The 14,804-nt window shown below is 45.3% G+C and overlaps 2 protein-coding genes across 3 annotated transcripts in view; one reads left to right on the forward strand and one right to left on the reverse strand.

Annotated features, from left to right (window-relative positions):
- Positions 1-5,006: 5,006 nt before the first annotated feature.
- Positions 5,007-14,804, forward strand: part of LOC111867449 (autophagy-related protein 9A) — a 27,568-nt gene continuing 17,770 nt past the window's right edge. The window contains exons 1-6 of one of the 2 annotated variants that reach the window (XM_023857328.2): positions 5,007-5,328; positions 7,334-7,487; positions 8,286-8,463; positions 10,025-10,238; positions 10,671-10,795; positions 10,890-11,017. In XM_023857328.2, coding sequence (XP_023713096.1) covers positions 5,302-5,328; positions 7,334-7,487; positions 8,286-8,463; positions 10,025-10,238; positions 10,671-10,795; positions 10,890-11,017 — 826 coding nt within the window. In that variant the 5' untranslated portion in view covers positions 5,007-5,301. The other variant, XM_023857330.2, reaches the window with a different exon arrangement.
- The window catches only part of LOC111867453, a 36,224-nt gene continuing 28,831 nt past the window's right edge, over positions 7,412-14,804 (reverse strand). The window contains exon 3 of the transcript XR_004513346.1: positions 7,412-7,472. The gene's annotated coding sequence lies outside the window, so the exon portion shown is untranslated. The remainder of the gene's footprint in view (positions 7,473-14,804) is intronic.

Raw genomic sequence — 14,804 nt, forward strand, 5'->3', positions numbered from 1 at the left:
AGTCTGTTATTAAGGGAGGCAGAAGCCCCTGGCAAGGAGGTCGGCCTGCAAGTAGACGTTGCTGAACTTGAGAGATCTACACACTGACTGCATCTTCAGAATCGAAGAATAAGTCGAGCAAGAATCCAGTGTGAAAAGCAGAACTTCTGGTGTGCTTCGACCCTGAAGACAGAGGCTGTATGTTCGTCTGAAACGTTTGGCTGCCTGCGAACTACACGGTATGGGGGGAGGGGGAGAAGCAACAGATGAATGGAGAAAATTACACAATGAGGTGCATCATAATTTGTTTTCTTCTTAACGATGACAAAATCAAGGAGGTTGGAATTGGCCGAGTATGAAGCACGCATAGGAAAGGTGAGGAGGAGCCTTACAAGGTTAGCGGCGAGACATAGACGTAGATGGAAGGATAATATGAAGATGTATCATGAGGAAGTGGTAAGAGTGTAAGTGAGAGCGTGTGGACTCAGGGCAGAATCTTGCACGGTCATGAATTTCCGCCTTCCATAAAAGGCACTTAATATCTTGACCAGCTGAAAGACTATCATGGTCTCAAGAAGGACTCTGACCCATGAAGGTTGTCGCGCTTCCCAGTTCGCAACTGTCAAGGTTATCTCAGCACACATCAGAGGGCGAGCAGATGCTTTCAACATCCTCGTGTGTGCTGTGACGTTGCTTGTGACGTTAATCTGGATACAAGGGGTTGTCGCGACGCATGGGGTTGGAGAGGGTTGTGTGGCTGATATTGATTGGGCGGCGGGTCCATTCGTCCAGGGGAGCACGTGGTCTGGAAGCAGCTACCTAAATAGGGATAGCTTAAAGCTCCGACCGCCTTAACTGGTTGCGAAGGAAGGCCCCCATACACTGGGAGCATGAAGATGATCACTAACCTTCGTTCATCTAATTCCGAGATTAAGTTTGCGTGAAGTTTTATCTCCACATCGCCCATTTTTGAATTTATTTCGTGGTGCTTAGGCACAGGGGAAACTTTGGGCCATTTATACTAGTCGTTTAGGTCGCTGGAGAGTTGGAGGGGCTGTGATTGCGACCAGTGCACGCTTAGGTCCCACAAAACATTTTTTTTTTCGTGCGAGCTGCATGCTCCGTTACCTCCATCCTCTTTGGGAATTAATTGTGGCACAAAAAGCCAGCTGTGTGCTACAAGGACTGGGAAAGGGGCCGACAATGTAAGTACCCGTGCTCCTTTTGTATACATGGTGCCCAGATGCCCATTAGAATTTTCAGGTTTCTCTTCAGACACACGCAGTGCACAGTGCAATTCGCCCAGAAGTGGAGTTTAAGTAGCTCCAGCAGCAGATAGAGCATCTCTAAATAGCGCCGATATATCTGACATTTTGTTTGCTTTATTTCTCGATGCTTGATGTATTAGCGGACGGGAATGGGACGCAGAAGGAAGCCGTCTCGGCCCTTCCCTGAGAATCCCAGGTTTGCCATCAAATGGCTTCGACGCCGTTCAGCTTTAGCTTCACGCTGCGGCCGTTCTCTGAGGTTACGTGGGCCTCAGAACCGGCGTCTAACCTTCCCCAGCCGGGAATTCAAAACCTTGACGAGTGTAGTCAGTTACTTTATCGACGAAGCAGATAGAGCGGGTGGGAAGGGACTGCCAATATATGAATACGAAGTTTAGAAACGCGAGAACAGTTTGAAACAAATTTACTACCCATGACTGCGGCAGCCCTTCTTCCGCCCTGCTGCCCGCAGTTTGGGTCGCTGGAGCCCCGAAATAGAGTTTTTGTGTATTCGGCACAATGCTGTCACTTCGAAGCATAGGGTTCCTAAACATCTTGCCCGTACTAGTACGCACACAATAACCCGCGCCAGATTTCGTCCAAGTCCGTATTTATTGGCAATTCCCGATTATCTTTCCATCTCAGACAGTCAATCTGATATGAATTCTGCGGCTAAAATAACGCCATTTACCAAGTTAAGGAAAAAGCTCGGCAATACTTTCAATTAATTCAGCTTCCGTGTTGACGTCACACACCGCCAAAACATGCTGGACAAACCCGACAGAAAAATCTCGGTAGGATATTATTAAAATGTGGCTGTATCTAAAGTCCGTGCTGCTGGTTCCTCTGACCGACAGGTACACCAAAACCTTCGGTCAATGTCACATGCTTTTAAGGTTTAAGGGTTCCTAAGGATGTCGCGTCCTGCTGGACCGCAACCTAAGTTCAGAGGCAGCGATTTTTCGTAAGTCTTATGTGGTAATCACGTGCTTTTATTGTATTGTAGGGGGAGATATCACGCCATGCATATTGGTAGATAGGTAACAGGAGGTCGATTTCTATAGAGATTACGTTATTTTGGTATGTGAGCCCGTGGCTACATGGATGGAGGCATAGGTTCTTCCAAAATACAGGTACCTATCTGCAGAAGTGCACGGCCTCGCATAACAGAAAACCCATAATGTTACTGTGAGGACGTCAAATTGTATAAGGGACTTAAATAGCCCCGTGGTCCTACTACGAGTCCATAGGAGACATCAAGTAAAAGGTGTCTGGTGCCAGATTTCCACCAAAACACGTTTGTTACACAATTCTTCGGTTGGCTTGGCCGTCCGCTGTTTTGAGGTTGCCACGAGCTGAACTCACCTCGCTTTGCGAGAGAGCCTCTTGAATTTGGCTTTGTATAATTCACGGTTCAAAATACGCAACGCCATACTACACCCTTGTGTTTTCTTGTAGTACTATTTGGGCAACCGCACATCCCGGTATTCGGAAAGGTTGATGGTGCTGGAAGAGGGGCGGATGCATAAGGTGGCAGGAAGAGTGTACAGAAAGGAACTGCGAGATTTACTGAATTGTCAAGTGGCTTTCAGATAGGCAAGACATACCAACCAGTGCCAATGGCTCGCAGTCCGATGTCCAAACAAGTAGTTGGGATTTCGACTAACTGGAGAGCTGTTTGCCAGCAATTCCAGCTGAAACAGAACCCTAACTGAGGGTAAGGGGGCTGGAGTGAATAGAAATACTTGCTGTACTCCCTAACAGTGAAGGATTCTCGGAGTAGTTTCAAGTTTGGCGGGCCAAAATCCGAAGACATCCATCGTTACCGAATAAGATGAAGCTAACGTGGACATCAACCAATGGCGCGAGACGAGTTTGGTTGTCTCGAGAGGAAATTAAAGATTTAGGCGTCAAACCAAAGGCGCCATCAGTTATTTAACCAAAAGTATGTATACAAGAACCCATAGTTTCAAAAGCCTCTATGGACATTATCCATCCTCAAGTTTATTCCTGAAATCCGTGGTTGCGGGTCCTAGTTCTGTTTCCCTTTTCATGCAAGAAGAAACGCAATCTGAAAACTGTCTGTTAATTTAGATTATTATTAAACCAACTTTTCACAACTGTAATCGGGTTGCTCTAAAATGCATACTTTCTAGATGCGCACTCAAGAAATTCGACTCTTTTTTTCCCCGTCTTGTACTACTCTGTCCAAAAAGTATCCGCCCTTGGGCCGAAAAAAAAGTTCTGTATCTGGGTGGTTACAATACCTAATCCCCTTCAAAGCAGGCCCCTTGTGACTCCACACACTTAGCCCAGCGGTCCTTCCATCGCTGGAAGCAGTTCTGGTAGACTTCTTTTGGAATGGCGTGCAGCTGCGCTGTCGCGTTCTGTATGATGTCCTCGCGGCTGCCAAAACGGGAGCCTTTTAGCGGTGTCTTCAATCTCGGGAACAGCCAGAAATCACAAGGAGCCATGTCAGGAGAGCAGAGAGCCTGGCGAACCTGCAGAATGCCGTGCTTGGCCGGGAAACCCTGGATCAGGTGCGATGAATGAGCTGGGGCGTTGTCATGATGCAGCTGCCAGTTGCGTGCGTCCCACACCTCCGGTCTCTTGCGCCGAACTGCATCACGAAGATGGCTGAGAACTTCTTGGTAGTACTCCTTATTGACAGTCTGGCCTAGTGGTGCGTACTCATGATGCACAACATCCCGGTAATCGAAAAAAACAGTCACATTGCTTCGAACCTGCCGTGCTCTTCTGGGCTTCGGGGATGTTGGATGCTTCCATTGTGACGCCTGGACCTTGGTTTCAGGGTGATATCCGTATACCCACGACTCGTCACCAGTGATCACAGTCTTCAGGAACTCAGGATTCCTGTTGGCGCACTCCAGCATTTCCTGCGCGACCTCAGGGCGGAGTTGTTGCTGCTCCGGCGAAAGCAGCTTGGGCACAAATTTTGCCGCTACTCTTTGCATGTCCAAATCCTCATTTAAAATTGTGTTTGCGGAACCTCTGCTGGTCCCAACCTCATCAGCAACTTCACGGATGACCAAACGACGGTCCTCCATGATCAGTGTCCGCACTTTTTCTATGAAATCAGCATTTCGGCTCGTTGACGGTCCCCCGGAACCGGAATGCTGCTCACTGTCCGCCAACAATACGGCCATGTTTAAAGCGGTTGAACCACTCTTTAATTTGAGTGACCCCCATTGCATCATCGCCGAAAGCCTGCTGAATTTTGCGAATTGTTTCCGCTTGGGTAGCCCCAAGTTTCTGACAAAACTTTATGCAGTATCGCTGTTCCAAGCGTTCTGTCATCTTGAGCGAAACGAGAATGCGACGAACACTACTTACACCACTTCACTATCTGGCAGCCACAGACGCATCCGGCAGTGTTGCGAGCAGTTGCGAGCGGTTGCGAGGGTAGCGAGTCAGCAAAAAAAAAAAACGCATGCGCATGAAAGTCCCTTCTACCACTACACTCAGTTTCCCCACCCCTTTGGCCATCACTTACAGCGGAAAAAAATAAAGTCGGATACTTTTTGGACATACGGTATATGCATAAATGAATTCAGAGGGGTGGGCAACGATAATCCAACCCTTGCACCCGAAAGGGCTGTAGTTGGTTCCCAGAATATCCGCAACCCATTTCCAGTGCTGGAGGTCAGTAGAATCTAACTGCCATCTGTACGCTATATCGAAAATTCATGTAACCATACGTACAACTAGATGTCGCACAAATAGTGCATTGGAATTTGCTTTATTCGTTGAAATATGTGCGGTATTATGAAACATTTCTCTCCAGGATTAATTACGAGTGTTTTTCGAACGTCTATGTTCGTGACTTGGCAGAAACATGGAGAATTTTCGTAAAGTCATGGTAATGCCATAAGATATCGACATGCATTGATGGAAAACAAGACTAGCGACAGGAGGGGAGAAAAGACAAGGACGGTTACAAGAGCTTATTACAAAATATGCTACTTATATGTCTTTAGAAATCACAACAAATTTGGTGCAAATATGACTACGCAGTGTTTTCTTTGTTAGCACAATGCGACAGATTCTTCAGAACAAAGAGGTTAGGAAATGTGTTTTATCTCAGTGGTGCACTCTGTGGTCGTTAGTGTTCATACGAAGTGAGTTCCGATCGTTCAGATGGCTCTGAAATCGCATAAACAACGAAAAGTTACTGTCATTGGGGAACTGGGGAAGGAACGTTGTGGGGGGAAAAAAGTGCAAAACTGCAATTCCCTTTAAAAATTCGTAATGGCGTATTAATAAGCATTATGTGAAATTATGGAGCAGAAACGTTTTATTGGTCACATCCTTTTGTAATATATTTTGCACTTCTCCATGTGTTGGAATTCGGCTTAAAACGTAAGTCTTTTCTTTTGTTTACTTCAATCAGCTGTACATAGCCCACACTGTGTAATAGTTTAAAGGTCACTTCTTGACTGATGGAATATTGATACATTTTGATCAGTTTAGTAAATGCCCTGTGTGGCATGTGACCTCCTGTATTTTCTAGTTAATCCATCACTGAATTTGGGATGATGGGATCTAAGTAGACTATACTGGACAGTATATCCGAGCGTTGCCCCTTTCCCCCCAAAATGGTGGATCGCATTGTGTTGGATTTTACAGATGGCCCTATCTGCGCTGTGGCTGTTGTATGGTACCTTATTCAGAAATGTGTACTTTATATTGACACCACATCAGTACGCACTTGTGCTATTTGCTATAAATAGTGCTGATGAAAATAAAAAAATTATCACTGTAGAGCCTTTATTTAAATATGAAAAGACAATACATTTTTATTTGTCGATAAAAGACTCGGAAATTGTACTTGTTTTTTGATATAATGAAACTTGTCTAGTTTGTTTGGACAGGTGACTCATCTGCCTTCCTAAATTTTTAAAAGTATGTAATCAACTGTGAACAGAATTTTTCATATTTCAGTCTGGGTTAACCGTAACTGGATTAGTGAGGGTTTGCTGTAGTAATATTAAATGTGTTGATTCGCTTAGTGGGGGGTGGAGTCCAACTGGGTCCACTTGGCATGGCGGCCATTGATTAGCCTATTGTAGCCTGCCCCGGCTGATTATGATGGAGTTTGGTGGAATGAAGATTGGCAGGGGAAACCGAAGTACTCTGAGAAAACCTGCCCCAGCGCCATTTGTCCACCACAAATCCCACTTGACCAGACCTGAGATCGAACCCTGGCCGCAGCAGTGGGAAGCCCGCGACTAACCGCTTGAGCTATGGCATGGCCTACAAATGTGTTGATAGTAAAGGCATACATTTTTATTATGCATTGAGACATCCTTTGTCTAGCTGTACTTGTCTCTCACTTAATTCCCATCTTCAGGTGAAATTCCATATTAGTTCTTATGTATTCTGTTTGCTGACAGAAGTGGAGAACTACCTCATCCCACTGTATCACCAGGTTCATTATCGTGCTCACAAGAGCCCTCCTCCACTGATGTTTTATCCTGAGCCAGATTGATCCAGTCCATATCACCATCCTATCTGTCTAAAATCAATTTCAACACTATCCACCTACCTACATCTTGGTCTGGCTTTCCTGCCATTATCCTATACACATTTATCTTCTTCATTCGTCCTATATGCCCTGCCCATCTCATCCTCCCTGACTTGGTCATTTTAATTGTATCTGGCGAAGAGTACAAATTATGAAGCTCCTCATTATGCGGTTCTCTCGAACTTCCTGTCAGATGCCCTCAGTCTGTCTCCCTTAATGTCAGAGACCAAGTTTCTCACCCATACAGAAAGAACCACAGGAAAAACTATAGTTTTGTATATATTCTATCCCACTGTATCACATGATGAAATGAGACATGGGGGACTGAACCTACTGAGCTGGATGTAGCCTCCTATAATAAACAAATATTCTTATCACATGCCGATATAAACAGTAAGTAGTTTGAGGTTATGTGAAGTGTATGTATGTAAGGGGTGGGCCATAAAAACTGGCACCCACATTGTGACCTTCAATGATCTGTTGTGGTTTATGTCAAGTGTAACAAACACTTATGAAAGCAGAATGTTTGTTGTGTTCTCAGTGGGGAACGTGTACATACAGTCACAGCAAGATGTCAGCGACTCTAGAACGAAGTTACCAGCCGCTCCAGCCGTATGGACCAGAGCTGGGAGAGGCAGATGAAACACCACAGGACAGTGGCGTGATGATCCATGTTGTACCTGAGAACAGCAGAGGTACAGTTTATTTCTGTAATTCATATGTTCACAGGAAACAGTTGTTGGTATACTTAGAATATTAATATTTGAGATTTTTGTGAACATAAAGATTTATATTTTGTTCTCGATTGTGTGGTCCCATAGGTGGGTAGCAGCAGTGTTTTGAAGAAACATTGTGCTTCGTTTGATCCTTGCAGTAGAGGTAGTTGAGATGCTAGTGACACTAGCCTCCATTGTTGTGTGAAAAAATTGTAAATAGAGGTTTAATTGGGGCTCTTGAAGGGCACATATGAGGTGATAGAGGGTAATGAGCTCATTGTGATTGAAGTTGGAAATGTCACAGAGTTGTTCACTTTGAGGGAAGAACAGAAGTTACAAATATTTGTAAGCACTATGCTCTAAATTCAGGATCAAATGAGAAATTTACGTACACAATGCAGAACTTCCTACATTGTGCAAAGTGATGTTGTATGGTTAGGATAGCGGACTTGAGTAGAATTGTTCTGCACAAGGAGGATAGAATCTGTGAAGGGGGATTGAAGGAGGGGGGGGGTTCTAGCAGAGTGGTGTGTTCTCAAGCTTGAGTGTGTCCAACCTTTCTGGATTTATGCCATGGTATACCTGAGTCTACACTTCACTATTGCACTACACCATCTTGTGAAAATTATCATGTTTTGAGGTGCGTGTTTCTTGCAACCCCAAGTGATACAGCCTTTTGTGATGTGATACCATGCAGTCAGGTGGACAGGTGTCAGTGTTTCCGAGGAATGTGACTGTTCCCTTCTATCTGCAGGCTTTGCTGCTTTTATGTTACAGCTCGATGGAACCATGTGGAAGACTTGGACTCATTCTTCACCAGAATGTACCACTATCACCAGAAACATGGGTTCACCTGCATGATCCTACAGGAGATCCTGGAATTGCTGCAGTTCATCTTCGTCGTCATGTTCTCTACATTTCTCCTCCACTGTGTGGACTATTCAGTACTCTTTAGGTATCATACCCACTGTTGTATCAGAGCCCTGTACCCACTGTCACATGTGTGAATTGTCAAGTTATCGTCACTGTTTTGCTCTAAGTCTCGAAAACCTTAATATGAACATTGCCTGCTGCCATATTAGCAAAACATTGCAACATCCATCAAATAAATGAATAATTAAATTCATGGAGCTGAACCCTTCTTGAGAAGCTGCTGGTTGTGCAGCTACTCAAGAACTGTGTTCACAAGAGAACTCCCACTGGTCCCCATTCCTGAGCCAGATCAATCCAGTCCACACCACCCTATCCTATCTCTCTAAGATCCATTTTGATATCAACTCACTGAGGTCTTGGCCTTCCTAGTGGTGTCTTTCCTTCTGGCTTTCCAACAAAATATCCTACATGCATTCCTCTCCTCCCCCATTCATGCTACTTGCTCTGCCCACCTCATCCTCCTTGACTTGATCATTCTAATTATACTTGGTGAAGAGTACAAGTTATTAAGTACCTCATTATGCAGTTTTCTCCAACTTCCCCTCACTTCATCTCTCTTCGGTCCAAATATTCTCCTCAGCACCTTGTTCTCAAATACCATGAGTCCCTTAATGTCAGAGACCAAGTTTCACTCCCGTACAGCAAAATTATAGTCTTGGATATTCTAATTTTATGTTTTAGAGGCCAGATTTAAATGAAAATCTATTGATGAACTCTCTCATGACGGTATTGATGTCAGGAAGAGCTGAATGTGAATCGTGGAGGTTGGAATTAGCCAGTGCCCTCCCTCCCACCTCACCTGCCCTCATGATCAGAGCTTATGAGGGAGCTTATTATGGCATTCATATTAATTGCTGGAATTGTAACTGAAACTGATATTTACACAATTAGGGCTGGGATAGCTCAGTTGGTATAGTAGTGGGCTTTGGGCTGGATTTGCCAAGGAATTGGGGTTTGGTTGCTGGCAGTGGCAAGAGATTTTTCTCCCCTGTGCAGCATCTGGACAAGTCCTATCCAGTGGGTGTTAAAGGGACTTTCCCAGGTGTGTAAAGCGGTACGGGTGTGAGGCTGGCTGACCTCAATCTAGTGCCAAGTTTGAAAATGTTGAGCTACACCTCCACATTCACCCATATCTTTTTGTGGCATGATGTGTAATTTAGCTTGGGGAAAACTTTATCATTTAGTTTCTGTTATGCAAATTAATTTGTTTTAATAAAATTACATGACATGTAAATCAGTGGGAGTTAGTAACAGGCCCAGGTGTACAGGTAACAATCCAAAAACACAACGCAACACCATGCAGATGACAGCAAGGCAGGAGGGCAAGACATGCAGAGGGGTTGGGGGGAATCTGTGTTCAGTCCTTAACTGACACACTTGACGTGTAGCAAGTTTCATTGTACTCACAAGTGTCGGAGGGGGGAGGGGAGGAAATGTGAGTCATTTCAGTTGTGCTCATTAAAGATGTAACCCTCAGCGCATTTTATTTTGTGTTTGAAGAGAGAGAGAGAGAGAGAGAGACTTTTTGACATGTCAGGAGTACTTGTGATGGGGTAATTTTTGGCATCTTGTTCTGCTTCTAGGGACAATGTTAATGCAACTGCCCACCAGAAGATCTCTCTAAGTGATGCGGTGTTACCAACAAGTGAATGCATAGCAAATTTAGGTGCACTAACATGGGTCTGCATTTTGGTGGCTGTGATATTTTGGGCCCTGCGTGCAATCAAGGTTATATACCACCTGTTCCAGTTTTGGGATATTAAGCAGTTTTTTAACACAGCTCTTAAGATAAATGATGTAAGTACACATGTTTAATTTTATTTAAGCATGAGCAGTGAAACCTGGTGTGTGCTGGGTATCATGTGACTGGGTCGAAGGCTATGCCACTGCGTGTGCTGCTGTGCCTTGCAGCTGTAAGAACATGATGCAAATATGGGGTTGCTACATATAACTGCCAACAGGCCTAGAGAATTATGTGGCTGTAGGGAACGGCTGATGCCTCTCTCTGTGTACAGTTGTGAGCCTTCGTCCAGACAGCACCAGTGGTTGAAGCTATGGACCCTATGAATGAGAGTCCCCTGATAGAATTTTGGTGTGAAAAGACAAATTTGAACATGAAAAAAAAGGCCACTATTTTTGTTAGCTTCTAAGGATGTTAATAATCAGATTTTTCCAAACATCATTTCACCCCTGAAAAATGAAATATGCAAATGATGCCTTTCTTTACAGAGTGATTTAGACAATTTGACTTGGCATGAGATCCAGCGCCGAGTGCGAGAAGTGCAGCTTGAACAGCAGATGTGCATTCATAAAAGTGACCTCACTGAGCTGGACATCTACCACAGAATTCTCAGGTACAGGTTAACAGACCAAAGTAGTCAGCAGACTGTGGCATGCATGTATATATGGTGGAACCTGTGTAACATCAGCATCACCATGTTGTTTCAGGTTCAAGAACTACATGGTGGCTATGGTTAATAAGTCCTTGTTGCCGGTGAGATTGCATCTGCCTCTTCTGGGGGAAATTGTGTTCCTTACTAGAGGCCTCAAGTATAACATCGAGTTACTGCTTTTCTGTAAGATATTCCTGTACTTACACACATTGCTTATTTAATGTTGGAATGTGTGTAGCTAGTAGCACGCTGTCTGCAAGAAAGTGTACTCTTCCATGAATAATCCTGTCCAGCAGGATTGCCAGTGTGGATGTTGCAAGCAGATTAGTGAACATTTTAATGATGGTATAGTGGGCTGTTTGCTCAAGGTAAGAACTGTGAAGCTAGTAGAGACAGCCATTGCTAGGGAACGGCTCTGCAAACACACTCATTGCTAGGCAACAGCTTCCTAACTTGCAACAATGAAGTAACTGGGAAACAGTGTTCTCTGTGTGGTCCGTGCTGATAGCTATGTGGCGCAACAATAGAAAAACTGTTGGGAGGTGTTTTTGTGCAGAACCGAATAAATTGCAAATGAGTTGGGGGGGGGGGTGTATTGGCAAGGGAAGCTAAATGACTGTCAACATGATGCTCTGTGGATATATGAGTTGGACACTTGTCAGTTGCCCGTTTCCCAGAAATCATTGTATTATCCCATATATATATGCACACACACACACAGAGGGACCCAAAAATGTCTTCACACATCAGCATACGAAATATTTGTTTAATTAATTTGCTGGTAATCCAAATTTGATACACACAGAAAGGGATGCCTCACAGGTAGTGTGATGGTGCGCCATCTTGTTGAAAGTAAAATGACTTGTTCCAAGAGACTTGGTGAATGGCAGTTAAAAATGTCTGTAGATTACCGCTGTTAAAGAGAGTGTGTGTGTATGTACTCGTATACGAAGGGGGACCCAAAAATAACCGGAACCGACCTGTTGCGCGCGCATGCTTTGTAGTTACGAGTTGTGCTGCTAGGTGGTGGTAGCTGGGGGTCTCCCGCGACTGTTAGTGAGCTGGCGTCAGTCTGAGTTAAGTGGTTTGTCTGTGGTGCTCTGTTGTGTGCGTTCATGTTTCAACCCTTTGGCGATTAGTGAGAATGGCATTGTCCACAAAGAGTTCGTTTCGCCAGGACAAACAGTGAACCAACATTTTTACCTGGATGTGTTACGAAGATTATGAGAGAGTGTGCGATGAAAATGGTCCGAAATGTGGAGAAATGGGAACTGGTTGCTTCACCACGACAATGCTTCAGCCCGTCTCATGTGCAAACCTTCGGTTAAAATTTGCTGGACTGTGCTCCATGAGATGTTTGTTTCCTCAGAAAGTTGGTCAATGGTCTTTCGACGATCTTCATCACTTCTGGTCGGCCATCTCACTAATCGCCAAAGGGTTGAAACAGGAACGCACACAACAGAGCACCACAGACAAACCACTTAACTCAGACTGACACCAGCTCACTAACAGTCGCGGGAGACCCCCAGCTAACACCACCTAGCAGCACAACTTGTAACTACAAAGCATGCGCGTGCAACAGGTCGGTTCTGGTTATTTTTGGGTCCCCCCTCGTACATACAGCTGCTACTTGGCAATGGGCCTACCTGCCCACGTGTTGGGTGTATGTCACGCGACAAATAACTTCATGCTGTCTTGGATCTAGTGAATTTATTGAACACTTGCTCTCAGAATTACACCACTGCTGCCATCTGCAGTATCACAATTACTTCTGCTGGAGTCACTGCCATTCACTTGATACAACTTAATAACAATGGACTTCAGCTCACTCCTGCGAATGCTAGACTACCACTGACTGGTTACTCTCGAAGTCGAAGTCACATTGCGACTGACGGTCAGTCAGTCAGTAAGTCTTGGTGTCGAGGCCCATCTGGGGCTCATGACCAGATATTTATTACTGTTTGACATTTACGGCCTTGCTTTTGTGGGGCGCCCTCTCTGACGAGAGGACGGGTCTGTCTTCTATATATGCTGCTGGCCCTTGCCAGCGCAATTTTTCTCGCGTCCGAGTCCCTTGAGACTCGCGACCATATTTTACTGTCTCAGATTTGAGACTTCCCTTTTCGTCGCCTCCTACGACTCGCAGGGTCACGATGGAGGTATTCGACCCCGCCTCCACACGGGGGGACTGGTTACTCTGATGAATACTCCTCGTTATGTAGCATCCACACTGACAACACAGAAAACAGTTATGTGATAGCTTCCACTGTTGCGTATCGTCGTGTTTACAGGCGTTGCTGGGGAACGCTGCCGAGAGATGTTTATTGCTGCCTAGGAACCGCGGTGTTCCCTCTTACATCACTGTGGGGGAGGGGGACGGAGTGTTGACTGGCCTGTTACCATAGCAGCGGCAGCTGTTCTGATGCTGTTATGTCACCGCTGGAGGGGGAGTATCCTGCATAGCGCAAATATGTCACACTGCTCCCTTCTAAAGGTTGTTCATCCTGAACAACTTAATGGTGCACCCCCGTTCCTTTTCTTTCAAGGCTGTGCTTTCTGCGTCTTCTTTTGGTTCAGCTACTACTTTTGCAGTGACTATTCTCCAGCCGTTATATCTGTTCCCTTCTTAAGATTGTTTGTCCCGAACAATTCCATGGTCCAGCGTTAGTCGATCCGTTGTGTAACATTCACTCGTCACTTTCATCCCTCACACATTCACTCTTGCTGGGGAGGCCGGTACTTCTACGTAACCGGCTCCTCCTCTCTCTGTTGTTTTCTTTTCTGTTTTGGACGGGGTCACCCCCTCCGTAGTGTCCATGTCTTTTTTGAGAAGTTCCCTTTGTTGACGTAAGAGTGTGACCTGCACTCGCTGATGTCGTCGTTCCTCCTGGTCTTCCCACCACTTGCTGGTACGAGACCGTGGCGCAACAGTGCCCACTGCTGGTTTCTTTTCACTGCTATGGTCATCCTGCAGTGGTTGAGACTCATCATAAGGCTACTTGCAGAGATGGTGTTGACAATTGTCGATGGCTAGTTCCTTTCTCCAGGATCCGAAGGTTCCCTGGGTAGTTTCCTACTTGAAGGCATCTCTCCTGCATCATGCCACTGCTGCATGGCGGGACACCTTCTGGTCGGTTCGTGTTTTCCGTGCCATTTTTGCACTGTGGCTTGTCCCTCTGCGGGTGACAACCAGTCTTCCTCAGCACCCATCCTGACACTGGGTCCTTTCATTCATTTTTCGCTGGTTTTGGTCCCTATGCCTTTTCTTCTTCGGTTCTCCGACCGGCATTACTTCGGTGTCTTTTATGGGGACTTCTTGTTGTTGGGCCACCTCAGGTTTCCTGTCCACTGAGGTCGGCTATTCTTCTAGACATGCCTCTATTTTTTCCATTCTTGCCAGGAAATCTTGGGCGGCCAGCAGATGTTCCATCATTTCTTCAATTTTCATCATGTGGCAGTATAATTTGTTGTAACTTTTGGCGTGTTTAAGTTCGTAAACCAATTCTGACACTAAATTGTCACGTATTGGGTAGGTCACATGACAAATAACTTCACGCCGTTCTGGATCTAGTGAATTTATTGCACATTTGCTCTTACACTTATACAGTTCACAATTACACCACTACTGCCATCTGCAGTATCACAACTCACTCTGGCGAATGCTAGACTGCAGCTCACTGGTTACTTTGGTAATTCTCGTTATGTAGCTTCCGCACTGTCAACACAGAGAACAGTTACATGATAGCTACCACTGTTGCATAAACGCTGTGTTTACAGGTGTTGCTGGGGAACGCTGCCATGAGTTATTTATTGCTGCGAAGTAACTGCGGTGTCCCCTGTTACATCACTGCGGGGGAGGGGGACGGAGTGTTGACTGACCTGTTACTGTAGCAGCGGCAGTTGCTCCGATGCTATTACATCACCGTTGGAAAGGGGGGGGGTCTTTACCGAGCATTGTGCCGTCCACGTC

The sequence above is a fragment of the Cryptotermes secundus genome, unplaced genomic scaffold (assembly GCF_002891405.2).
Source record: "Cryptotermes secundus unplaced genomic scaffold, Csec_1.0 scaffold423, whole genome shotgun sequence".
NCBI lineage: Eukaryota > Metazoa > Arthropoda > Insecta > Blattodea > Kalotermitidae > Cryptotermes > Cryptotermes secundus.